Source organism: Rattus rattus, chromosome 18 (assembly GCF_011064425.1).
Source record: "Rattus rattus isolate New Zealand chromosome 18, Rrattus_CSIRO_v1, whole genome shotgun sequence".
NCBI lineage: Eukaryota > Metazoa > Chordata > Mammalia > Rodentia > Muridae > Rattus > Rattus rattus.
This window is the reverse complement of record NC_046171.1, coordinates 6,057,895-6,084,505: the sequence shown is the minus strand read 5'-3', so window position 1 is coordinate 6,084,505 and position 26,611 is coordinate 6,057,895. Positions and strand designations below refer to the sequence as shown.

General features: G+C 48.9%; 1 protein-coding gene across 2 annotated transcripts in view; it reads right to left on the bottom strand.

Annotated features, from left to right (window-relative positions):
* The window catches only part of Ilrun (inflammation and lipid regulator with UBA-like and NBR1-like domains), a 67,496-nt gene that overhangs the window by 18,127 nt on the left and 22,758 nt on the right, over positions 1 to 26,611 (bottom strand). For both annotated transcript variants that reach the window (XM_032888322.1, XM_032888323.1), the window contains exons 2-3: positions 23,997 to 24,151; positions 15,716 to 15,913 (exon numbers count right to left, since the gene is read on the bottom strand). In XM_032888322.1, the coding sequence (XP_032744213.1) occupies positions 15,716 to 15,913; positions 23,997 to 24,151 (353 nt within the window). The remainder of the gene's footprint in view (positions 1 to 15,715; positions 15,914 to 23,996; positions 24,152 to 26,611) is intronic.

Sequence of the window (26,611 nt, the reverse complement as noted above, 5' to 3'; positions counted from 1 at the left end):
AGGGGATGCTCTAATGCAGTGCACACAGCTCCTTCAACTCACATCATTATCCCCCAGGATGTGGAAGCCTAAGCACCACAAGACCTAAAGCTCCTTAACCCAGCCCCCACCTCAGGTCTTTATTTCCTTACCCATCAACATATGACACCAATAACTAGAATAAACCAACAGGACGTACTGGGAAAAATAGCCAAGAAGGTAAACTTGAGTGGCAAACAAACCCAGCCAGGACTGATTAACTAATGGGGAAACCTGGCTCGCAAATGTCTGCTTTGAAGGCCATTTTCTTGGAGGATCTGAGTCAGAACTTGCAGCTGGAAGATGCTGTACGTACATTTTATCAGGGCACACACTGCCTCAGAGGCAAACGCTCTAGTAGAATATAAACTTTCTTCTGTAGAAATACTTAACAAATTAGTAAAGAAATAATGCCAGGATCCCAGGCAGGGGCAGCAATCAGATCTCTGGACTAGCCTGGGCTACATACCCAGACTGTATGAAGGGTGAAGAGGAAAGGTTCTGCTTGGAGTCCACAGTGCAGATGCACATCACCAACACAGGAAGACATTAGATCACACAAACCATATTTAAAGCAAGTGCCCACACTCTGCCCAGCAAACCCAGGATAACATGCCCCAGCTGCAAGCCTTTCTGCAGAAGATGGAGCGGATCCCTGTGAAAGCTGAAGGAGAGCACAGACAGGCAGGACAGCGCTCCCAAAGGGAGCCTGCAGCACGCACTGAAGTCAGAGACAGTAAAGAACACACTGGTCTGACACTTGCAAATGAAGAAGCACAGAGACAAGCAAAGACACTGGTCCCCAGCGACTTGCTGAAAGGACCTCCAGGAACAAGAACCCCACAGCACGAACACAGCGAGTGTCCAGATTCTTTAATGATTTTTATTTCATGTGCATTGGTGTTTTGCCTACATGTATGTCTGTGTGAGGGTGCTGGATTCCCTGAAACTACAGTTACAGACAGCTGTGAGCTACCATGTTAGTGACGGGAACTGAACCCAGATCCTCTGCAAAAGCAGTCAGTGCTCTAACTGCTGAGCCATCTCTGCAGCCCCCAGAGTTTGGTTTCTTAATTAAAAAGCACAAAAGCTCCCCTCAGAGGCCGGCTCCAGGGCTGGAGCATGGGAAATGCAAGGCAAAACAGAGCATCAGAAAAGCTGCCATTCAAGGACAGAAGACAGAGGCGTGAGGAGGCTCAGGGGTGAGCCTGCGGGTGTCCTGTGGTCAGGGCTGGAGTAAGGGACAGCAAGTACAGCAGCAGGCACTCATCCGTGAGGGCGCAGGCACACAGCGAGGACTGAGGGCTGAGGGAGAGGCGGGCCTGCTCGCAAAGGATTCCAGATGATGCACTGGACCCGCCCTTCTGGGAGGGAGCTTTAGGTCTTGCTTTGTGGCTTTTCATCTCACGGGGGTTTGCTGCTGTTGTTTTGGCTTTTTATTTGGTTTGGATTTGGTGTTTGGAGACAGGGCTCTCCATATGCACCCCAGGCTTGCCTACAAGTGGTCACATTAGCCTCACTCTCTCAGATCTAATGCTGGACATTATGCAATAAACTGCATTGAGGTGGCCAGGAGCTGCGCTTGGTGAGGCCTTACTCCCCAGTGGCTGACAAGACAGCTATGCCTGCTCCTCCCGTCTTCCAAAAGAACTATTTGTTCCAGGCTTCAAGGAAGTTGTTCTCAACCCATGGCACAATCCCACTGAACAGTAACCCACCTCTCAATGCTCTCTCCAGAAAGAACTACATCATGCCTCAGTAACCCACCTCTCAATGCTCTCTCCAGAGAGAACGACTTTCCTCTTCAGACTCCGGGAAAAACAGTAGTGCAGACCCTTTGACGTGATCCTGCCTTTTTCTCATTTCCACCTCACTGGCTTACCCAGGTTCATCATGGGGCCCAAACTAAAGCAAACATTTCCTCTCGCTCAGTGGCGAGGAGAAACCTGGGGGTTTAGTTTAGGACTGCGTGCTGCAGGTCTGGGCTCTCCATGGCCGTCTGGCTGGCTGGGCCTCTTGTGAAAACTCCCCTCCTCGCTCACCCACCGCCATCGGCAGCGACGAGCTAAGATGCGCCTGCTGGCTGTAGTAACCCTGGCTGTGGCTGTCCTCCCTTCAGGGAGGACAAACCTGTTCTCTAATTTACCTTTCCATCCCGTCTTAACACACCCAAACCCCAGGCTGCACTTGTCATGGCTCAACCAAACTAGTCAGTCTAAAAATGAAGCAGGATCTCCCTGTCAACACTCCCGAAACTCTTCGTAATGGATGTTTGGGGTCTAGGCATAGTTGACATTCCTTATGTCCCAGCAGAGGTAGGCAGGAGACTCGGAGACCAGCCTGGTTGCAGAACAAGCTGCGGACCAGGACTAGAGAGAAACACGGTCCTGAAAAAGCCAGCCAGATGGGGCTGGTTCAGGCCTCTCTGCTCCTTCTACTGCATGGGCACCCCTCCCATGTGCAACGGCTCTCCTGGTAATCTGTAAGCACAGCTTATGTTTTAGAGCGGGTTCAGGCTCATAACAAAGGAAGAGAAAATACAGACATTTCCGTCATGGCCACACACTGCACTATTTATTCTGTTAACTAATGAAGCGGTGAGGCCCCGATGTCACCCTCGGGCCACAGCTTGTGCTGTTCACTGCGGTGTTGTGTGTTCTGTGTGTGCAGATGTCCATCTCACTGTGCAGACTCCCACTCTGTCACAATGGTTTGTCAGACCTGTCCTCAGACAGCTCCTTTCTGTGCGTCTGTGGAGTATCGTCAGTCTTTGTCAGGGTGTTCTGCAGAGCCTGTGAGGGCTCTCAGATATGCTGAGACCTGTCTGTCTAGGCCACGTGACGGGAATCAAGAGGACCTACCTCAGAGAGCAGTTCTAAGGCCTGCGGGGCTGCTGTGTCTGAGTCTGTTAGAGCGCGTCGTCTGAGGGATGCAGGTCTCACTGGAGACGACGGGGAGGCAGATCACTGCTCTATGTGCCTGTGTCGTGTGTGTCTTTAGTGTCTGACGCTGCCCATGCTGTCTAGGTCTTTGCTGGCTGACAACTGGGGAAGTCCAGCCTTTACCGCCTGTTCCTTTCTTTTCCCAGGAACACACGCAAGGGCTCTACCGTGTGAGGCCGGCACACAATCCTTTCTGCTTTTAAAAAGCAGTATCATGTATTTGTGTGTATGTGCACTTGTGACTTCAGGTAAGGAGAGGGTATCAGACGCCCTGGGGCCGACATAACGCTGCCCAACCAGAGAGCTGGGGACTGAACTAGGGTCCTCAGGAAGGGCCGGAAGGGCCCCACTGCCGACAGCGTCTTCAGCCCGCTCCTGCCTCTTTGCATCACGGTTCTGAGATTGACGCAAAGCCTCCAGCCCAGAGAGTATTTTCTCAGTCCATTACACTTCTTCCTCTTCCTCACTGTTTGAGCACACGTGTCGCTGTGTGCTCTCTCCCATGTCCCTTCATATGCACAGTATGAGTACTTTAACCCCTCAGTCTGAGCTGGGCATGGTTAAACGCCTATAACCCGACACACGACGGCTCGGTCTCACAGGAAACAGGCAGTGGCAGTGCCTGCATTTGATCTCAGCTCTCAGGAGGCAGAGGCAGGTGAATATCTGAGTTCGAGGCCACCTGGTCTACAGAATGGGTTCCTAGATAGCCAATGCCACACAGAGAAACCCTGTATTCAAAAACCAGCCAGCCAGCCAGCCCTCCCCAACCCCCACAAACACTTTCCCAGTGATCCAGTGTTTCTTTGGGTCGTCTGGTTGACGATCTTGGTTCATCTACAATGTGGTGTTCTTCACTGCTGCTGGCACTACAGTCAAGAAGGCTGTGGTGAAGAGACACAGTGAGAGGGAGGCAGCTGCAGTCCCACGATCAGACCACCTCTGGTGACCTCTGCCTTGTCTGTGGACTTCCATCAGCGTTCCTCAGTTTCCCCTCTATAACTCTATTTCCCTTTCTCCATAAGGAAGCTGGAGCTAGAAACTGGACATTCCCTTGTGCCCCCTGAGGCTGAAGTCTGAAGGAAGCAAGCATTTCTTTTTTTTTTTAAAGATTTATTTTATTTATTATATATATAAGTACACTGTAGCTGTCCTCAGACACACCAGAAGAGGGCATCTGATCCCTTTACAGATGGATGTGAGCCACCATGTGGTTGCTGGGAATTGAACTCAGGACCTCTGGAAGAACAGCAGTGCTCTAACCGCTGAGCCATCTCTCCAGCACGAGAAGCACATAAGAAAGATATCATGAACCACTGCATGACACACACTTCATAGCTCACTCCGGACTGTGCAGTTCCAGCCTCCCCACCCTCGAGGACAGGAAATCCCGCATATTACCGGGTAGGTCAGAAACACTCTTCACCACCACAGATGCATGCCTAAGAGTAGCAGCTCCCCACGGCCTCAGAAGCCAACATTTAGGGTAACAACACAACTGTCACTAATGGGGTTGGGATTTGGCTCAGTGGTAGAGCGCTTGCCTAGCAAGCGCAAGGTCCTGGGTTCGGTCCCCAGCTCCGAAAAAAAAAGAAAAAAAAAAAAAAAAAAAAAAAGATGTACAACTGTCACTAATGTTTATAGAACAGTAAGAAACTCACACAGATTTACTGGGAAAGACTTTTCTGGAGCCCCGACCTTTTCTGAGGTGAGACACTAGAGTGAAGCTGTAGACAATGCCCTTGCTGCTCTGTGACCTGGACCTTGACTCCAAACAAAGAAATAACGCGATGAGAGAGCTCAGTCAGAGAACCCGCAAGAAGCAGCTGGGATGGCAGCTCACTGAGTGAGGCTCCTAAGGACTTCGTTCAATTCCCAGGAGAACAAGAAACTCGAATGGGAACATGTCTCCTCAGAAGCCAGTTAGAGTGATGTCCAGTGAGGACAGAGAGGCTGATGCCCAATGAGGACAGACAGACAGACAGACGCCCATCATGAGGTCAAAGGCACCGTTTCAAACATAGTGGAGTGAAAGGCCGACGCCCAGGGTCATCTTTGGACTCCCACACCTGAGCAGCCGTGGCGCTGACACGCATGTCAATGCACACCGCAAATAAACAAAAGCAGAGCCCTTACGGGGCCTGCCTGACTAAGAAGGGTCCACACAAGACGAGCTGGCAATGGTGGGGTTCCTGCACTAAGCAGCCAAGGTCAGACCTGTTTTAAACAGAAGACCTAAAGCTGCCGTTCCCTTAGGGTACTTAGGGTCACCACCTTCTCTAATTCTCTCGAGTCCTGTGAGGTTGATGCTGGCTCCTTCAGATATGGAGGCTGAGCTGCTGGAAGGCAATACAGCTACCGCATCCTCATCAATCCAAAGGCACTCAAATCCAAACGTGGCTCAAGGTCTTCTCTAGTGTAAGGGGAGGACCAGTACCACCATCATCTAACCACAAAGGAACCAAGTAGGCTGTTCACTCAGCAAGAAGCCCAGACTCTGTTCCTGCTACAGTTAATGTAACGAGCTATAGTGATGGTGTGTGTACCCTGGAACTCCAGGGAGTGTGTCCACCTACGGAGACAGGGAAGCACATTAGTGGGTACAGGGCTACAGGGATGACCAAGCAGGGTCTGTGGTTTTGGGAGCAAACAGTGTAAAGAATAAAACCGCAAAACTGCTATGCAAGACTGCAATGTTCCAAACACACTGAAGCCGGTCTTCAGCTCACTTCATGTCCTTACTTCCAAAAAGAACCACCCTGGTGTGGTGACATGAGGACACCCATGGAGGATCAGGAGTTCATTACCATCCTTAGCCACTTGGTGAGTTCAAGGCCAGCTTGGGCTAAATAAGCTCTGGTATCAATATCCCTCCCTTTACTAAAAAGAGAAAACTACTACTGGTGTAGGATATTTGATCACACCATAAACCCTGACGTGTTATTTACTGAAAAACCTGTTTCTAGTTGTGGTAGGCCCAGCCCTTAGCTCACACCTTTAATCCCAAACAGTGAAGGAAAAGTTATTTTGTAGAAGGAAGCATCCATGTTTGAAAAAGAGATCTCAAATTGAGTAGCAAAGTGATGAATCAGAAAAAGGATTTGACAGAATAGAATATACCCAACCCTCACAAGAACAGAGAGAGAAGAGGTGACGTGAGAAAGACAGCAGCACAGAGCAGCAGTTTTACTGGGATGGAGACGGTGCAGAGAGAAAGCCAGCCAGACACAGGTGAAGACAGACAAACCAGAGTTAGTGTGAGGCCAAGCAGAGCAGTTCAGTGAGCGGCTGAAAAAAGCCAGTTTGAGTCAGTTAGCGTGCAGAGGAGTTTTGGGTCAGAACAGCTGAGTGAACGCAGCCAGTCCAAGTTCAGGAAGATCTAGAAGGGAGCTTAGTCAGGAGTGAGTCTCAGAGGCTAAAAACATCTAGGCCTAGATTAGGTTGCACGAGCCTAGAAGCTTCCAGGACTAGGCTAAAATTAGCAGATGGAGGCAGTGATCCTCCGAGACAGCAACTACTTGGGGCAGATAAGTTACTTTTATACACTGATGTTTTGCTAAGGCAGGGTTTGGACGAGCATAGCCCCCACAGACTCATCACCTCAATACTTGGTTCCAGTTGGGGGAAGCATGAGCAGTGTTAGGGGTGTCATGGCGGTGGGTGGAGATTTGAGGTTTCAAAAGACTAATGAGATTCCCAGTGCTCTTGCTCTATGGTGTGTGTGTGTGTGTGTGTGTGTGTATATGTGTGTGTGTGTGTGTGTGTGTGTGTGTGTGTTAGCATCAGTACTCTCCCCCTTCCTCTCTCTGCCTCATGAGTGTGGATCAAGATGTAATAAGCTCCTAGCTGTCCCTTAACCCTGTGTCAAGGACTCTGTAACACTGAAACTGTACATGAAATAAATATTTTATTGTATAAAGCTGCCTTGGTCCTGTGTTTTAGCACAGAAATAGAAAACTAAGACAACAGTTACTATAAATCCAAAGGATACAGAATATAACTATTAATATTTTGGTCTTTTTATTTTACTTTTTTCAAGACATGGTCTCTTTGTGTAGCCTTGGCTGTCTGGAACTCACTGTGTAGACCAGGCTGGCCTTAAACTAAGAGATCCTGCCTGCCTCTGCCCCGTGAGTGCTGGGATTAAAGGTGTGCACCATCACTGTTCAGTACACATTTTTAATGTTTAGGAATTATACAAGACATTTTTATATAACTTGTGAGCCAAACAGGAAACCTCTAGGGAAATCTGAAAACCTCTGTGATCTGAACAAAAATGAAAGCAACGTCCATAGTTCGAAAGCTGTAGAACACAGCGAGTGGCAGAAATACATGGGATGAGTTGGGCCACAACAACCTTGTAATTCAAGCACACAGTGAGTTCAGGCCCACCAGGCTACCTACATGAGACCCTGAGTGAAAACAGCACCAACACAGAGACATCTGCAAACCTGAAAAGAACCCAAGTAAAGATCAACAAAAGCAACAGACGACACTTTGAAAAGGCAATACAACTGACAAGACAGTTTCTCTCTCTCTCTCTCTCTCTCTCTCTCTCTCTCTCTCTCTCTCTCTCTCTCTCGATAACATCAGAAGAAAGAGAGTCACAGCACTAAGGAGGAAGAGGGATGTACCACCAGATCTGCGTGCTGCAAGGGCAGCAGGACAACACATTAGCTGAGAGGGGTCCCAGAAGATGAGCAACTTTACCTGTGTAGTCTGGACCACAAATGGCAACCTAAAAACTCCAGGTACACTGTTTTGTGACCTGCAGGAATATTGAGAGGTCTATACATTTTCTTTTAAAGGTACTGTCACTACAGTAACCTATTCGTGTGTGTGTGCACATAGCATCCACGTGAGAATCAGACAATAGCTTACAGAGTGGATCTCTCCTTCCACTATGTGACTGAATCAGATCCTCGGGCTCGATGGCAAGTGGCAAGCACCTTTACCTGCAGAGCCATCTAGCCAGCACTGCAGAGGCAGGTGAATGTGAGTTTGAGGTCAGCCTGGTCTGCACTCTGAGATCCAGACAGAGATACATGGGGAAACCCCATCTCTAAACAAACCCAAAACCCAAACAACAAAACAGTGGTCGGCACTGGAGGTGGCTCTGTGGAGAACCAGCCTTCTGGGCCTTTCCTGTGATAGGCTCTCACGCCAAGCCCACGACCACACTGCAGCCACAAGGCTTCTCCGTGCTCCTGTGGAGGCACTAAGTACTCTGTGGTGCTGGGCTCCACCATCCAGGTCTCCCCAAGACCCACCCTACCTAGGAAATGGACCTACGTCTTTAAGAAGTCCATTTCCTCGTTGTTGGCCACAGGATTGGCATCCCCGAGCACTCAGCTGGGGCTCCCCAGGCCCTCAGCAATGTGGCCACTAAAACTACAAACAAGGAAGCAGCCAATCCAGCCAGGCCAATACCAGGGCCCTGTCCTGACCCGGCAAAGCCACAGTCCCAGCTCCTGTGGAGATAGACAGGAGCCTGCCCCACCCTGTGACCTAAGCAGGCAGCAGCAAGCGAGACCAGCAGGAGCCGGGAAGAGTTCCTCCTTCCTTACAGCACCACTCTGAGCTGTCCTGACCCTAGGACTGTGCCAGGCACCAAGTGGGAAATAAACCCCCAGTGCTGCCCTCCCACCATAGGTGCTGAACAGTGTCATGGGCAGGCCTGTCCTACGGAGCGAGCCATTAACCAGCCACGCAGTAAAATGCCACCACACTGAAATGACCGGATCACATCATTATAAATTCACAGTAACTTCGCTTACTATGTCTGTGTGTGTCATCCACAGCCTGTCTGTAGAGGTTGGAGGACGACAAGCTGTAGGGCTGTGTTCCCTTTCTACTGAGGGAGACCAGGGGTGGGACTCAGGCTGTGAGGCCTGGTGATGAAGGCCTTTACTTACAGGGCCATCTGACCAGCCCATACTAAACATTTTAAAAGCCCTCAAGTCAGTCTTGGGTCACATATAAGGTCTCTTTACTAAACATCTCTAATTTTGAAATATAAAAGTGAAACTAAAAGGAAAAACTGGTTTAGTGCCATTACACCAATGCCTGACTCAAGCCTTTCCACACCATGTCAAAATAAAGGGCAGGTAAGACTCCCGCACAGCGGGGTAAGGAAGCAGGCAGAGCCCACGGCTCACTGCAGCAGGCTCAGCATTCACTCTGCACAGAAGGAAACGCAAGCCCTTTCAAAACAAAAGGGGGGAAAACAACCAAAATCCAGACGCTAAGGACAAAGCAGAGTCGGCGGACAGGTGCACACCCATGTCTATACCTAGGAAGCTGGCCTGGTCCACACAGCGTGTTACAAGGGGCCCTGTCTCCAAACAAAACAAAACCCAACCTGACCCCAAAAAGACAGCAGAGAATGAACTGATTTCTAACTGAAGAGTCTTTTGCACTGGCAGGGAAACCCACAGACGCACTCTGTGGTGAGTGTCGGCCACCACCACAGGGCATTCATTGCCTTAGCTCGGGGATGCCACCTCTACCCTCAAGGCTCAGAGGTCACTAAACCTAAGGTAACGGTCACTTCCTAAGCAGTGGCTCAGGAAGGTAAACTGTGGACGACGCGAGCTCTCAGAGTAAGCTCCAAAGCCTCATGCACTGACTCAGGTGAGAGGCACCCGTGGCAGAAGCATGAGCTGGTCTGAGCTGGTCTGAGCTGATCTGAGCAGGCCTCTACCACCAGGTCCCTGTCTGTGGTCGAGCCTCTCTAGCCTGATATGGACGGGAACTCAGAAGGGTACTGGCTAAGACATCCCCATTGCAAAATAATCCAACAAACGTTTTCCTGCATAGAAGTTTGAATTCTTCCTTCCTGGCGTGTCCCATTATAAAGTGAGGAGGTGCCTGCCATGCACTCAGTGTGCTCCCTTAGCGGGTGGATGACTGCTCGGGACTCACGGAGCAGGGCTCACGGAGCAGGGCTCACGTGAGTTCCAGCACCGCCGGGGCTACAGGGAGACACAGCCTCGACAGAACAGAACAGAACCAATAGCTCCTAAGTTAAAAAGAAGCCACCACTACCTGAGCTTCCGAACCCTGGCACAAGGTACTCCTGCCATAATGGCGTGACAATGCTCTCTTCAAATTATATCCTGGGGGTGGGGGCTTACACTTTTAATCTCAGTACTTGATTGGTTGATCTCTGTGAGTGTGAAGCTAACTTGGTCTACACAGTGAGTTTCAGAAAAAGTTCAGAGTACATAACACAGAAACCCTGTTTAAAAAATAAAAACAAAGGAACCCTCAAATCGTTGTGCCTTCTCCCAATCCTCGTGGGTGGAGACTGGCATTAGTGAAAGCCAGCACAGAGAAACCGAAGCTGACATCACCCAGTGAGGCTGCTCTGCCCAGGACAGTACGGCCTTTGATGACTCAGACTCAGACACGCAAGCATGTTGCTGGGCCCTGCCCCAGAGAGACGAGCACACAACTTGCCTGTCTACAGTGGCAAGGGCTCCGAGCTCAGCCATCTGCACTTCAGAGAACTGTCTGAAAAACGCAGTGGTTTCTCTCTTTTTTGTTATTGTTAATTTTAAGTATACTTTAAATATCTTTTGAACATTTAAGTATTTTTGAGACTGTGATATAATTACAGTTTCTTCCCCTATTCCACAGGCCTTTGACTTAGATATGGGTAGATATAACCACCTGGGGGCAGCATGCTCGACAGCAGACTGCACTGTCTGAATTTGAAATAACCAATCTCAAAAGAAAGAAAGATTTTAAATTTCATTTACAGCTTTAAGTGTCCCTTCTAAAACTCTCTTTTTTTTTTTTTTTCAGACAAGTCCCACAAGTTGAGAGTAGTATCTTTACCAAAACAAGCCTGTGTTTCTGAGAGTGGTTCGTGAGCACTAAGCATCTTACAGGAAGCGTCTAGAAAACACCAAAGGGAGTGTTCGTGCCTGAATAGACAGCCTACAGGTTAAGAGTCTGGGTGTGGTCCCCAGCACCCACATGGTGGCTCACAACCATCTGTACCTCTAGTCCCATGAAGATCTGGTGTCCTCTTCTGGCTTCTCAGAGTGTCACACACATGCAGTGCACTTACACACACACACACACACACACACACACACACACACACACAGAGGCACACACGCGCAGGCACACACGCACACATAAAAGATTCATGTACATAAAAAATAAAATAAAAATTTAAGGTGGGAGTGGGGTAGGGTAGGAGAATAAACATCTTTAATCCCAGCATTCAGAAGAGAAAAGGGAAGGCAGACGGATCTCTGTGAGTTCAAGGGCAGCCTGGTCTACATAGTGAGTGCCAGGACAGTCGGGGCTGTACTCTAGGACCCTGTCACAAAAACCAACCAACTAACAAACCAAACCAATAAGGAAACCAACCAAACCAACCAACCAACCAAACCAACCAAACCAACCAAACCAACCAAACCAACCAACCAAACCAACCCAACCAACCAACCAAACCAACCAACCAACCAAACCCAACCAACCAAACCAACCAACGAACCAACCCAACCAATGAACCAAACCAACCAACCCATCAACCAAACCAACCAACCCAACCAAACCAACCAACCAACCCAACCAACCAAACCAACCAACAAACCAAACCAACCAACCAACCCAACCAACCAACCAACCCAACTCAACCAACCAACCCAACTCAACCAACCAACCAAACCAACCAACCAACCAACCAAACCAACCAATAACCAAAAAGGTTTTCTTCCAAAAAAATGAAAGTACGTCTATCTATTTAATGCATGTGTATGATGCACGCCCGCCTCAGGACCTCAGTTAGCATTGGACAAAGGACTCCTTACAGGAGCTGGTCCTTGCTTCACAAATGTAGATTCTGGGTACAACAATCACCTCACTGCTGCGGATTCTACACTGAACCATCTTACTGACTCAGAGATAGATGTTCTAAGGGAAGGGTTAACACGTAAAAAGAAGCCTAGGACAGTAGCCCTGACAATAATCCTGCCGTGACCAGCCTCACCTTCTGAGTGGAGCTGCTGTGTCAGAGGAACAAGACAAGGGCACCTCATGTACCCGTGTGTACACGTACTTTACTAAACCACAGCATGGATGAGCAGTGCAAAACCAAGATACAACAGCAACACAGCGTACAGCCAGAAAAGTCACGATAAGCCAGGGCCAGCCTGAGCTACATAGAGGTTCAGGCCAGCCTGGGCTATGCTAAGAAATCCTGTTTCAAAACAAAACAAAATTTTTAAAAAGATAAATAAAAACTTTACTGAGAAGGCATAAAGAACACATCTGTAATTTTAGCACTCAATAGTCAGAGGCAGGAGGACTGAATTAATGCTGGAGCTGGAGAGGTGGCTCCATGGTTAGAGCGCCGACTGCTCTTCCAGAGGTCCTGAGTTCAAATCCCAGCAACCACATGGTGGCTCACAACCATCTGTAATGAGATCTGATGCCCTTTTCTGGTGAAGACAGTGACAGTGTACTCATAGTAATACATTGAGTCTTTTTTTTAAAAAAAAAAAAAAAAACAAAACCATACACTTTAGTCTTTTTTTAAAAAAAAATAAGTCTTTAAAAGGCTGCTTAAAGCTGCTACGAAGAAACAATTTGTGGTTTGCAAAAATAAACACTTGTTTATTGAGCAGCTTTTTTTTTTTTTTTTATTAACTTGAATATTTCTTATATACATTTCGAGTGTTATTCCCTTTCCCGGTTTCAAGCAAACATTCCCCTCCCCTCCCTTCCTTATGGGTGTTCCCCTCCCCACCCTCCCCCATTGCCGCCCCCCCAACAGTCTAGTTCACTGGGGTTCAGTCTTAGCAGGACCCAGGGCTTCCCCTTCCACTGGTGCTCTTACTAGGATATTCATTGCTACCTATGAGGTCAGAGTCCAGGGTCAGTCCATGTATAGTCTTTAGGTAGTGGCTTAGTCCCTGGAAGCTCTGGTTGCTTGGCATTGTTGTAAGTTGAGCAGCTTTTCAACTCAATGAGTCTCCTTACTTTCCGACAGAGAACCAAAGTTATTTGCTTTTCTAAGACAGTAGTTGCCAGAGTTTCGGATTTCACAGATTAGTAAAATTTCCAAGAAGATTTTAAGAAAGATCACAGTCAGGGGCTGGAGAGATGGCTCAGTGGTTAAGAGCACCCGACTGCTCTTCCAGAGGTCATGAGTTCAATTCCCAGCAACTACATGGTGGCTCACAACCATCTGTAAAGAGATCCGATGCCCTCTTCTGGTGTATCTGAAGACAGCTACAGTGTACTTATATAAAATAAATAAATAAATCTTTAAAAAAAAAAAAGAAAGATCACAGTCGGCCGATTCTGTGCTATCAAGTATGGACAAGGAGAAAATTTTACTTAACAACCATACACATTTAGGCCTATAAAAGTCAAACCAGGAACGCTAAATGGGTGCTCGGGATGCCAGCTGGCCGGCCATACTACTTCTGTAAATATGTCTTTTTTTTTTTTTTTTTTTTTTTTTTGGAGCTGGGGACCGAACCCAGGGCCTTGTTCTTGCTAGGCAATCGCTTTACCGCTGAGCTAAATCCCCAACCCTAAATATGTCTTTTTAAATTAATGTTCTGGGCTGGAGAGCTGGCTGAACGGTTAAGAGCACTGACTGCTCTCCCAGAGGTCCTGTGTTCAATTCCCAGCAACCACATGGTGGCTCACAACCATCTGTAATGCGATCTGATGCCCTCTTCTGGTGTCTGAGGACAGCTACCGTGCACTCATAAATGAATCGTTAAAGGAAATGCACTGCTGCTGCAGAGGACTTGGGCTCAGTTCCCAGCGTCCGAAATGAAACTCACAACCATCTGTAACTCCAGTTCCAGGGCATCTGATGCCTCGATCCTCCAAGGACTCTTACATTCACATGGTGCACACACACTTAGCCACACATACCTAGACATGACATTACGTATTTTAAGAGCCTAGAAGCAGCCTGGGTTATGTGCAGAGTTGTAACAGTCTGAGCTACAGTTATATCTATTATAACTCTGCACATAACCCAGGCTGCTTCTAAACTCTTTTTAAAAAATATTTAATTTCATGTCTAGGTATGTGTGCCTGAAGAAGAGGAAAAAACAAACCAAACTAAAAGAAGAGAGGGTCTGTGAGGAGCTGAGGACATGGTTCCCTGGTGAGTGGCCGTATAGCATATGAGAAACCCCTGGGATTTATCCCCAGTGCACAAAGGAAGGAGAAAGGGAAAAGGAAGGGAAAGGAAGGAGAAATGAGAAGCTGGAACTGAGCAGGGGTGGCGCCATGTGCTTGTAACCAAAGCCCTTGCGAGTTGGAGGCAGAAGGTTAGAAGGTCACTGGTGACTCTTAGTTACACAGGGAACTTGGAATAGCCTGGGCTACACACACGTCTCAAAAGGGGAGCATTCTGGAGCAGTGGCTCAAACCAGACGTACTCAGTCCCAGGGATCCAGTGCCCTCTCTGGTCTCTAAAGGCACTGCATGCTGGTGGTAGGCAAGCATTCAGGCAAACACCATCCACACACACAATAACAAAACGACTCAAGGGAGCAAGGACTGGAAGCAGTGGATTTTCTTGGGCAGTAAGGAGAGGAGGAAAGGGGAGGGACTGATGGACGGTGATGGTGTTAGGTCATGAGGAGAGCAGAAATGTGCTGGAAAGGAAGGTTCCAGACAGCGAGGACAGAAGGGAGCGAGGACAGAGACTGATGAGGGGATGGCCAGGCTGTCAGGAACTGGGCTCCATGACAGGAGGTACAGGCAGAGCAAAGATGTCATAAAAGCATCGTGAAACATTCCTTCTATGAAATCTTTCAGACTGCAAAATAGCTGGTTTCCATTGGGTGGGTATGAGAACACTACTTCCAGGATAAATGGCAGAATGGCAAAGGCCCTCTCCCCCCATTCCAGAGCAGTTAAGAACTCCCCGAAGGGCACAGGGCGCAGTGGAACCAATGGGAATTGGCTTGTGATCAAGGAGAGGACAAATGGCCAGTCCTGGGTTTTGGCACAGTTACAAGGAGGTTGTTGGTGGGGACCTAAGGTTTTTTTTTATAGAAAAATGTAAAGTCCCAACCTACAGAACAGCCAGGCGTTCTGCCTGTGGTCAGTTAAAACAAAGAGTTAAAGACTGGCCCGGGCCACAGAGGGGAGTCTGCACACCCTGTGCAGGCCACTGGGAGCACGAGCTGCTAACGCCACATGGAGATGAGGTCAGCAGGCCCAGTACACCTGCCTCTCAAGGCAACAACTGAAGGGTAAGGAAGGCTGCCACTCAGTGACTGCACAGCGCAGTGGGGGACACAGCCTGGAGGGCGATGGGAGAGCTCAGTGTGCAGCGGTGTTAAAAGTGAGGCACCGACGGGAGGGAAGAGGCAGCAGCAGGTGAAGACATCACATTCTGTGCACTCCTCGCTAGATCTCCATGACGTTATGTCAGGGGACGCTCATAGCGATGCCTGCAGTCAGTCTCCTGACAGCACCTGAGGGACTACACACTGAGGTCAGCACCCCAGGAAACTACAACCGTTTACAACGCCAAGCACACCTCACACAGGCCACTAACGTTTACATTTATAAGATAAAAGGAAGTACCCAACCTGACCAATATATCACCACCGTCAAGGCATTTACCTGCATGGTTAAAAGGCCACACTGTCACTGTGTGTCACTGTCACTATACTCGATGGCTTGGTGAGGAATGCTATGAGCTTACAGGTGCTGCCTTAGTTCCTTTGCCCTGGCCTGCACGAGGACACACTCACCTCCATAGTAGAGTCCAGTAGCAGTGCACATCCGCCACTGTCCCTGGTACATTCCTGCTCTGCTGGGGCTGCACATCTGGACGCTGACATCTGCGATCTCTTGGGGCTCTAGTGATCTCACCATCACCATGTTCACATGTCCAAACTGGTCTCCCCCGACATATTTAAGACAAACCCCCGGAGGCCAGGCTTCTGCCCCTAAGTTAAACAAAAAAAGGAAAAACACTGTTAGGCAGTTATTCCCACTGACTGGAGCGTCTTCTCAAACTGTGAGAGGCCTCTTCACACACAGGCACAGGTCTGCCTGCACCCCTCAACCCAAGGTCTGACCATTCAGCAAAGAAAACCGTGAGGTGGAAGAAACGGTTCAGCAGGAACTTACTGCGGAGGCCGGATGGAGCCAGCCTGACCCCAGGACTCACATGAGAACATCTCTCCCCTCTTTTTTTCTGTGTGTTCCCCCCCCCCCCCCCCCCCCCCCTCTCTCTCTCTCTCTCTCTCTCTCTCTCTCTCTCTCTCTCTCTCTCTCTCTCTCTCTCTCTCCTCTCTGTCGGGTGACCATGCTCATCATAAGCCCAAGAACATCCCTGGCGAGGAAGACCAAGCCCACACCCAGCATGCAGCGCTTTCATTCCGTTTTGAAGTGCAAGCACCAGCAGTCCAGTGGCACACGCTTGTGACAACTGCTCTCAGGAGCCTGCCTGGTCTGCCACAGCAAGTTCCAGACCACCCCAGCTACACCCTGACTTTTGTTTTGAAATAAGGAGGGAGGGAGGCAAATAGTCTGCTCCCAGTGTTTCTAAAGACCAGAGGAGAAAAAACATTCATTTTCATTCAAAACCAGTGTTTCCAGGACAGGGCATCTGTCTGTCAGTAAAGGACACAGGAACCTGAGTGTGAGCCCCAGAGCCCACATACAGAGAGCTGGCAGGGGCTGGGGAGGGGGTTCAGCAGTTACAGGACCTGCTGAACACCAAGATGACTAACACTTGAGTTCCCCGACCCAGGCAAATGCTACTCCGGTACGGCAGCTCTCCTGCAATTCCAGTCTTAGAAGAGTCGGAGGCCCTGGGTTCGGTCCCCAGCTCCAAAAAAAAAGAAGAAGAAGGAAAAAAAAACAAAAGTCGGAACACTCAGAACAAGCCGGCTACCAACGAGTGAAGATGTGAACTCAGGTTTGACTCAGAGACCTGCCTCAAAAAGTAAGGAGAAGATGAGTGAGTGTAGACTCCCAACATGAGCTAGGGCCTCTGTTAGAGTGTGAGTGTGCGAGCATAGGCAGCCAGCACCCACAAACACTTGTGCACACTTACAAAAATATGCAGACACAGAGACATGCACAGACTCTACAGCAAACACATGACAACATTAATACAAAAGGCCAGATGTAGTACTCTGTGCTGGTAACATCAGTCACAGGTGGAGAAGACCTGCCTGCCGGCCGGCCGGCCTACCCTACCTATCAGGTCACACTCAGTAAAGGGCTGTCTCCAAAAAACAGCAGGCAGTACCCGAGGCTGTCCTCTGACTTACAGGCACACACCCCGTTCATGTTGCTCAGTTTATTACTTGTTTTCTGGGGTTCTTAATTATGAAATACCCAGGGGCCCAGAGACTGCTTGGGTCTCAGGTTCAAACAGCCAGGAGAAAATGGGAAGCTTAAATGATCTCCCACAGAGAGGGGAGAGTGGGGACACGGAACCTCAGCAGCACCGCCTCCCTCTCTCCTGACTCCCAACGGTCTCATCTGGAATGTGCTCTTGTGCAAACTGTAAATGCGTAAATGAAAATGAGAGCTCTACATGCTGACCAGTCAAGGGCCGTAGGCAGCCGCAGAGGAGTAGATGTGCTCTTGCCTGTGAGCTACCTCCAACACGCACCCAGCAGTACTGGTCTTTGGTTTATTAGAAGACTCGTGATTGTTTTTTTCTTTTGAGACAAGGCTTCTCTGTGTAGCCTTGGCTGTCCCAGAACTTGCTCTGTAGACCAGGTTGGCCTCAAATTGCCTCTAGACCCTCTGTCTCTAGACCAAAGGGGTATGTATGTATGTATATATATATATATATATATATATACAGTCCCATGCCCAAGTAAGGTGCTCCCTCTTTTAAAAAGTGTCTCACACTTACCATCCCAGCACTGAAAGAGATGAGACAGGAGGATTGCTGCCTAGCGAGTCTGAGACAAGCCTGGGGCACACTGTCAGTTGGGTGAGTGGTGGAGGGGAGATGCTCAGTTATTAAGAACAGGGATGCTGCTCTTACTAAGGACCGAGTTATCTCCCAGCCTTGGACTCTAGCCGGATGGGAGCCAACATTTTATTCCGACCTCCTCAAGTTCCAGTACAAACCCACATAAAACACACACCTATGCATAATCTAAAAATTAAAATAAAAAACATTTAAGCATAAAAAGAAACAGACAACAGCAAAACACTAGTAATTTCTGCCAGCACTGAAGTAACACAGGCCCTCTAGAGGCTGAGTTTAAAAAGACTGCTGAATCCCAGGAGTTCAGGGCCAATCTAGGCAGGGACAAGGCATTAAACACATCCTAAACCATGGAGCCCGCCAGCCAACTGCTCTCTTCAGTCTAAAGGGCAACCAGAGCTGGCAGGGCAGTAGCTGGGACATCACATGGCAATGCTGTTTCTCCACGGGGGCCTGGCACAGCTTCCTGCTGTAGGTCAGAAAATAGTGGGTGCCTTTGAAATGTCAGTCTCATTAAAGACCAAGATATCCATATTCATTCTCTCTCTCTCTCTCTCTCTCTCTCTCTCTCTCTCTCACACACACACACACACACACACACACACACACACACACACACCCTGTAATAATTTTGTTAGCACAAAGATGCTAGCAGGTCTATTTTGAACTAAGAAAATATGATTAGCCAAGACGAGTGTGAGACTTGCTGTCTTGTGTAGACACGACCTGGCTAAGAAACCCAATGGCTGAGACCCAGGCCTCTCAGCTGTGCACAGAACAGTGAGCTGCTGTTCACAGGGAGATGCACAGGAGTAACCTCTGGGGTTACTAGGTAGGGTGGTGTCTCTGGACATTCCTGCTAACTGTGCCTGTTTGATGTGCAGCATGAAGCAGCTCTTGAAGAACGCAGAGAAAGGGGTCCACTGCCATGAAGACCCAGGCGAGCACCAGCCTCTGGGCTTCCCGTGGTGTACGTCCAGCTCTCATAGTGCAGGGCTAGGACAGGTAACTCTGACAAGGTAAAGACAGGCCTCCTCAGCCATGCTTGATGGCACGTGCCTCTGATCCCACCACCCAAGGACGGGCAGACGGATCACAAGTTCAAGGCCTACCACCCAAGCTGCACAGCAAGCCGCTGGCCCTGAGACGGATCCCCTACGCTGCAGAGAAGGAAGGAAATATGAGAGCTGCCTGGGCCACCTGCTGAGCAGACCTGAAATCTAGATCTGAGAGTCTAAAAGAACTCTAAATTTGGTCTCCAAGACAAACTGGATAGATCTTTCTAGAATAAAATGGCCACTCATGAGCTTTATGACCTTGGAAATTAAGTTCCATATTCAATTAAGGTGGCAGTATTCTGTCACCACAAAACAAACCAATAAGCAGCGAACCACATCCCACCATCCCGACACTGCCAATCGTGAGACAACAGCATCAGAAAGACCAAAACAAAGTAAAGGCATCCAGTAGCTCTAAGAAGCCTGGACACGACCACGTGTGTGTGGCTACAGGGGTTGAGATGTCTGGACCACGTGCATGTCTATACAGAGGTCTCCTGGATGTGTGGATGCAGCCCCTGTCAATAAAATGCTGACTGTCTTGTAAGTGCAGGCGGGAGAAATAGAAGGTGGGACATTGGTAGAAAGAAAGGATTCTGGCACAGAGTCAAGTGCAGGCGGATTCACCCGGGGCCATGGAGGAGGACAGATGTGTGAGAGTGAAGCAGAGTGTAAGGTGACCAGCCGTGAGGCAGAGCATAGAATAAATGAGAGATTAAGCTATGAGCTAGACGGAGAGCAAGTCAAAGCTATGGCCAAGACATTAAGTATAAAGCCTCAGCCGTTCTCTCTGGGATCAAGGGCGCAGCTTACAGGAAACACCCCACAACACGTCAGCGCAGAAGACAAACCTCCCCCACCTGACCACACTAAAATGTCCGACATGAGCGCAGGGAAATGCCCACCCTCTGGAAAGTAGGGGAGGGAGCTGCTCACCTAATGTCTGGAGGAAGAAAGCTGGGGCGGGAGAGGTACAGGTGAGCACGGACCAGTCTCACGCCCAGTTCCACAGGACACTGCATCTCAGCAGGGGAAGGCTGGAAACACGGCTCAACCTCCTTTCCAAAGGCAGCTCCATTTTCACCTCTAGGAAGACCCCGAGCCCTGAGAGACTAAGACGCTGTGGGGTGGTAACAGACAGCTCTGCCTTCTTATTGGGGGGTGTGCGCACACGCAAGTGTGTAAGCGAGGCCCCGGGCCTTGTGCATCAAGGTGAGCACCTAGCCCGTCTTCCATCTTTACAGGGAAGATTCTGCGGCGAAAAGTCTCGATCCGGGCAATAGGCATCCACATAGCTAAACGTCAAAGGGATGAATGTAGTGTATATGACGGTCAACTCTTGAGGGAAGTTACTGGGACAGCTACAGCAGTCACTGCCTAGCTCACCGGCTCTGGGTTAGTCTGTTCCTAAGCAAGATCTGCCTTGACAATCACTGCACTCACCTCGCTCACCGAGCGCTCTTCTCCAAACAAAGCAGGCGGGAATGAGGCGGAGACTGGAAGTGGCTGGTGCCTACCCCACTCTACACTGTTAGGGCACAGGCACACAGTATGATGCTGGGGAACCAGCACACAGCCATTGCCCTGGGATGTCCCCTACTCAGCTCCTCACCAAGTGGAAAGATTCAGGTTGCAGGATAAGGCAGCACGATATTGGCTTCAACCTTAGCAGAAGGACTGGTTTGTGCATGGCACCTTGAGGGATAAAGTCTGAAGCGACTGGAATTCAGACACAGGAGCTGCTTTTCACACGCACAAGCACTGTGAGCCAACAGCAACAACCTCAACAGGTTTAGGTCAGGAGAAGCAGGCTGACACCAGACAACCTCCCCACATCTGCAGAGCCATCTACTGAGAAAATGCTAGGCCAGAGGCTTTACAGAGAGCAAAACAGCTACTGTACGACAAGTGAGGTTTTGCTGCTGTCTCGGGACACCGTCTCTGGCTTAGGCTAGAGAGGCACTCTACTGCCTTCGTTTCCCAACATTGGGACTCCGCCTCCGTGGCCTCCTGACTGCAGCCTTGTGACAGGCTGTGGTAGCACAAGTCTACCATGGTGGCACCGTCGTCTATAATCCAGAGTGAGGTCTCATGCAGTAGGAAGATGGCATGCTTGAAGCTAGTCCGGCTACAGAGTGAGACCTTACCCCGAAGCAAATATATACACCCCCATGAACAGCGGGTTAGGCAAACTCTGAGCTATGAGTCAGTCAGGGCTATAGAGTAAGACCTTGTCTCAAAACAAACAAATGGGACTGGAGAGATGGCTCAGGGGTTAGAGACTGACTGCTCTTCCATAGGTCCTGAGTTCAAATCCCAGCAACCACATGGTGGCTCACAACCATCTGTAATGGGATCTGATGCCCTCTTCTGGTGTGTCTGAAGACAGCTAAATATAATAAATAAATATTTGAGAAAAAACAAACAAACAAATGGCTGGTAAGATGGCCAAGTAGGTAAAAGATGCCTGACCCAACCTGAAAACTGGAGTCAGTCCCCAGGACCCAGTGGATGACAGGAGATGGTGTCGCACTCGGGCATCCACAATATAAAAGAAGTTACATAAAAACACGTAATTAATAATACGAGACTGGAGAGAGGCTCCGAGACTAAGAGCTCAGGCCTTTCCTGAGGAGGAGCAGAGCTCGCTGCCAGCAGCAGTCCCACGGCAGTCACAGCTGTCTCCAACTCCAGCTGCGGAGCACGGCGCCTGCTCTACCCTCCTTGGCATGGAGCACGCATGTGCTGCTAACTAAACACCCACACACAGACAGCTATAAAATATATATTTTTAAAATACTAAAGAACTCACAGAAATATCATTTTCCCCCTGTATATATGTAAGGTACTGACATAACTTTAAAATAAATCAGTTTTTCAAAATCAAAATAATTCCAGAACACAGCATGTGCTTAACTTTCAGGACCTGAGAGGTAGAACAGGAAGATGACCTTGGAGTCCCCTCAACAAACGAAATCAAAGCTGGGTGTGGTGGCCCAAGTCTTTAACCCTAGCACTTGGGATGAAGAGGCGGGTGGACCTCTGAGTTCAAAGCCAGCCTGGTCTACAGAGTGAGTTCTGGGGCAGCCAGGGCTGCACAGAGATCCTGTCTCAACTGTCCCCCCCCACACCCCCCAAAAAAAAGAAAAAAGAGGAAAACTGATGCATGCTTGAAAAACATTTTTTAGTCTGAGACTGAGCTTGCACACTTCTGAGAGGATGAAGGAAGCTGAGCTGGAAGGAGCTCTGATGTAGTTTAAAGGAGGAAAATTTTAAGGTGAAAAAAAATTAAGCAATGTAAAAAGTGAAACAAGGGGGTTGGGGATTTAGCTCAGTGGTAGAGCGCTTGCCTAGGAAGCGCAAGGCCCTGGGTTCGATCCCCAGCTCCGAAAAAAAGAACCAAAAAAAAAAAAAAAAAAAAGTGAAACAAAACAAAAACAAAAAACCCAGACATTGGGTAAGCATTTAAAGACAACACAAACCCAGAGTGCAAGCATTTTCCTGTGTCAGAGGAGCCTCTGAGCTGAGCAGGGGAGGGAGGGAACAGAGCTATGCCGCTGCTCAGCCCCTCGGCTTTCCTAGGGGTCTCTCTGAACTGGATGGCAAAAGAGGGCGAGCGGAACCTGCAAGGACAATGCTAGAGAACTCTAGTCAAGGCAGGACTGACGTGTTCAACAGCGGCCAGTCTGGGCTACAAAGTAAGACTATTTCAAACAAAACAAAACCGGTTAGCCAGTTTCCTCATCACAATGAACTGCAGTACAGAGAACAGGAAACCGGATCTAAAGAAAGGTACTTGGTCTGCTGGGGTCTCCGGTGTTTTAGGCCAGGCCACCTCAGACTGGTAAGACACAGCCCAGCCCAGCCCAGCCCAGCTCAGCTTCACTCGCTCAATGCTTTTTGCTGACCTTTCCAGTCCTCATCACTGAGTGGGACGACAGCCCTCAGCCTTACGGAGGACAGAGACAACTCACGGAGTGAACAAGGAAAGGTGTAATAGACATCGTATTTACCATGACCGTTCCACGGTCACTGACGGACAAGCGAGCAGCGTGCTTTACTTAGTGCTTTGCCTTTGCCATGGGTCGCCCATGTAGTTCTGGCTGATCTGGATTCACTACGTAGGCCAGACTGAGCACAAACTTGCAGCAAAACCTCCAGCTTTAATTCCCGAGTGTCGGACTACAGCTGCCTGCTACTGTACTTTATTAACACAACCCTTCTGAGGTCATTTCCACACCCCTACCCTATTTCTCAACGTGGTCTCAGCGCCTCACAACACTGCAGGTCAATCTGAGTTCTGTGGTAGCACAGACATGAGTTTGCATGGAGCAGACGCCACTGCTCTGCCCAACTGCGCTCCTCTAGGCCCAGAAGGCCCCTCTCCTCAGGTCTGGCAGAGAAGATGGGTTCATGAGAGCAGAGGTGAGATTAAAGTAGAACTCCAGGGCGAAAACAGCACCCACTGCCTAGTTTCTAGTGTAAACAGAATTGGGTTTGTCTCTTTAAGACAGTTCACTGGTTCACTGTGCTGGTATAAGAACATGTTACACACTGTGCATTAGAAAACTCAGTCACGGGCTGGAGAGATGGCTCAGCGGTTAAGAGCACCCCACTACTCTTCCAGAGGTCCTGAGTTCAATTCCCAGCAACCACATGGTGGCTCACAACCATCTGTAAAGAGATCCGATGCCCTCTTCTGCTGTGTCTGAAGACAGCTACAGTGTACTTAATGAATAAATCTTAAAAAAAAAAGAAAAAGAAAAAAGAAAAGAAAAAAAGAAAACTCAGTCACACCAGGAGGTAGCACACCCCTTTAATTCCAGTACTCAAGGCAGAGGCAGAGGCAGGAGGATCTCTAAGAGTTCAAGTACGGCTGGTCTACATAGAATAGCCCTGTCTTGAAAAGACAAAACAAACCTTAGTCACAGCTGTAAGCTCCAACAAGCCCTTCTCTAACTTTTAAAACAGACAAACAGACAATTAACATACAAATCCCCACTATATACTTACCAGAATTCTGGATCCGCCATGTTTTTATGAACTGGGTATCAGGGGGTATTGACTCCCCTTCTCCTATGGTGACATCTTCAACAAAGGACATGGAGGGCACACTGACATTCGGGCTCTCAAAGTCATAATAGGCGCCAATTGCCGCTTGTAAGTTCCTACAGGTAAAAGACAAGAGACTTCAGTGCACTCTGAGGATATTCTCTGAACTGTCACAGCGAAGGAAACCCTTTTCTAACATGGTCACAGAGGCAGGGGCTCCTATGATCAGGCCTTCAAAAGCCACCGGCCACTGCTGAGAAATAACTGGAAAAGCAGAACCAACAAACTTGTGCCACTTTCTCTTGAAGACACGGCACAGAGGGTGACAGACTACTGTGAACTACAAGAAGCACAGACACAGGATAGAACACCATCAACCAAGTCTCTCCAACACCAGACATGGAACAACTCCAGGATTTGGACAGAGCCAGGGAGATTACCACTCTGTTAACTTTGTTTTTAAAAGAATTATTTTTATCATCTTAGTTATATGCATACAGGGGTGTGTGTGTGTGTGTGTGTGTGTGTGTGTGTGTGTGTGTGTGTGTGTGTGTGTGTGTGTGTCTCCATCCGTCCACATGTGTGTGCACACAGCACTGAAGGTAACCACAGAGGCCCTGGAGCTGGAGTTATGAACAGTTGCGAGCCACCTGACTCGGGTGCTGGGAACCAAACCTGGGTCACCTGAAGAGCTGCAAGTGCTCCCACCTGCTAAACCACCTCTCTATGCCCTCTATAAATTAAGAATAAAACCACAAAAATTGGGAGTGGTGGCAAATTCCTTTAAGAGATTAAAGTGCTCAGCACTTCAGAGGCAGGAGGAACTCTAGAGTCCAAGGCCTACCTTGTCTACATACAGGATTCCAGGATAGCTAGGAGAGACCCTACCTTCATAAACCCAAGTGAAACGACCCCTCAAACCATATATTAATTGTACATGTGTAAGTGTGGGTGTGGCATGTGATGCACATAGGTGGAGGTGGATCAGACTCAGGTCACAAGGCTTAGTGGCAAGCATTCCTACCCACTGAGCCATCTCAATGGCCCAAGTTCCACTTTTAAAACACTCCATTGATTTTCTTTTGAGTGTTCCAACTCCTCACAGCAGACATTATACACTGCCCTTGGCTGTATTACTTTGACATTAAGTCTTAATATTTCTGTCCGGAATGAGTAGTCTCTGTCAGGACAGCTGAGTAGTGTAAGGTAAACAGGCCCCTACTTAAACAATCCCTACTGAGGGTTTCTAAACTCCATCCTTCCCAGGGTTCCAGCATCTACCACCCTGTATGTTATCTATGAGTCAGTCCCTTTGCGTAGCACTTCCAGGAGGGTCTGGATCTTCACTGCTGGGGCTGGGTACAGCCTTCCTTCAGTAGAGAGACTCACACTGCATCTGCAGCAGACCTGCCTCCCTGTGCTGGGTCACTGACAGTTCAGAGTGTGTTTCTCTTGGCTGGGTGCGGTGAGTCAAGCCGGTAAGCACTCAGGAGATGAGGCAAAAGTAGCAGAGTTTGGACCTAGCCTAGCTAAATATGGTGACAATATGGTGACCGTCTCAACAGAAATCTTTCTTTTAAGAAGTGACCACTTTTTTACATGTTTAAGAGCTGGGGTGCTAGCAAAGAACTGAGATTCAATTCCCAGAAACCACATAGCACCTCATAATCTGGACCCCCTCTTCTGAGCTCTGAGGGCACCAGGTGTACATGTGGTGTACACAGTGTACACAATCTTCAAATGTTTGGTAGGGATTATTACTGGGGCTGAGAAGTGGTTAGGAGAGTGAAGCACTGTGAGAGGCTGTGACTCTGGATCCTAGAACCACATGCAAAAACTAGGCATGGAAGCTGGAGACTTCTCAGGCTGAATTCAAGGTGAGACACCTTGTCTCTAAGAGCTACGTAGGGCTGGGTATGATGGCACAGGACTAATTAGCACTTGAGAGGCAGAGAGGCAGGGAAGATTTCTGTGAGTTCAAGACCAGCCTGGTCCACATGGCCTGAGGTTCAGGCCATCCAGGGCTACATAGTGAGACGCTGACTCAAAGCAAACAAAACATTGAAGAGGGACAGCCATCTTCCCACCTCTGGCCTCCACACAGACCTGGCATGCAAGGGAGACTATTTGTCAGCTAGGGAGGGTGCACAGCCTGTACACCCTAGAACTCAGGGAGTGGTTTAAGATGCTAAAGAGTTCAAGACCAACCTGAGCTACAAGAAACCCATTTCAAAACAGAAAAGGAAGAAAGCAAAACGCCTTTGTAACTTCTTTCTCAGAAGAGCCACTTGGCTAGCTGCCCTTAAGGAGCCCAGCACACAGTGCAGAGTCCTCCCAACACAACAGCTCCCCGTCAGCGCCGGTTCAGCGCCCCAGTGCCAGAAACCAAAGACCACAACGGCTGTTTGAACAGAGACCAAAGGCATTCGGTGATTCTGGTGATGATACAATGGGGTTCTCTTCTGTCTTACGTCAGGAAGCTCACAGCCAGTTCTCATAGCAGACAGACAGCCATCTGCATGCCTCTCAGCATAAGCCACTGCACGCCATGGACACTAGGAACAGCCGATCTTTCT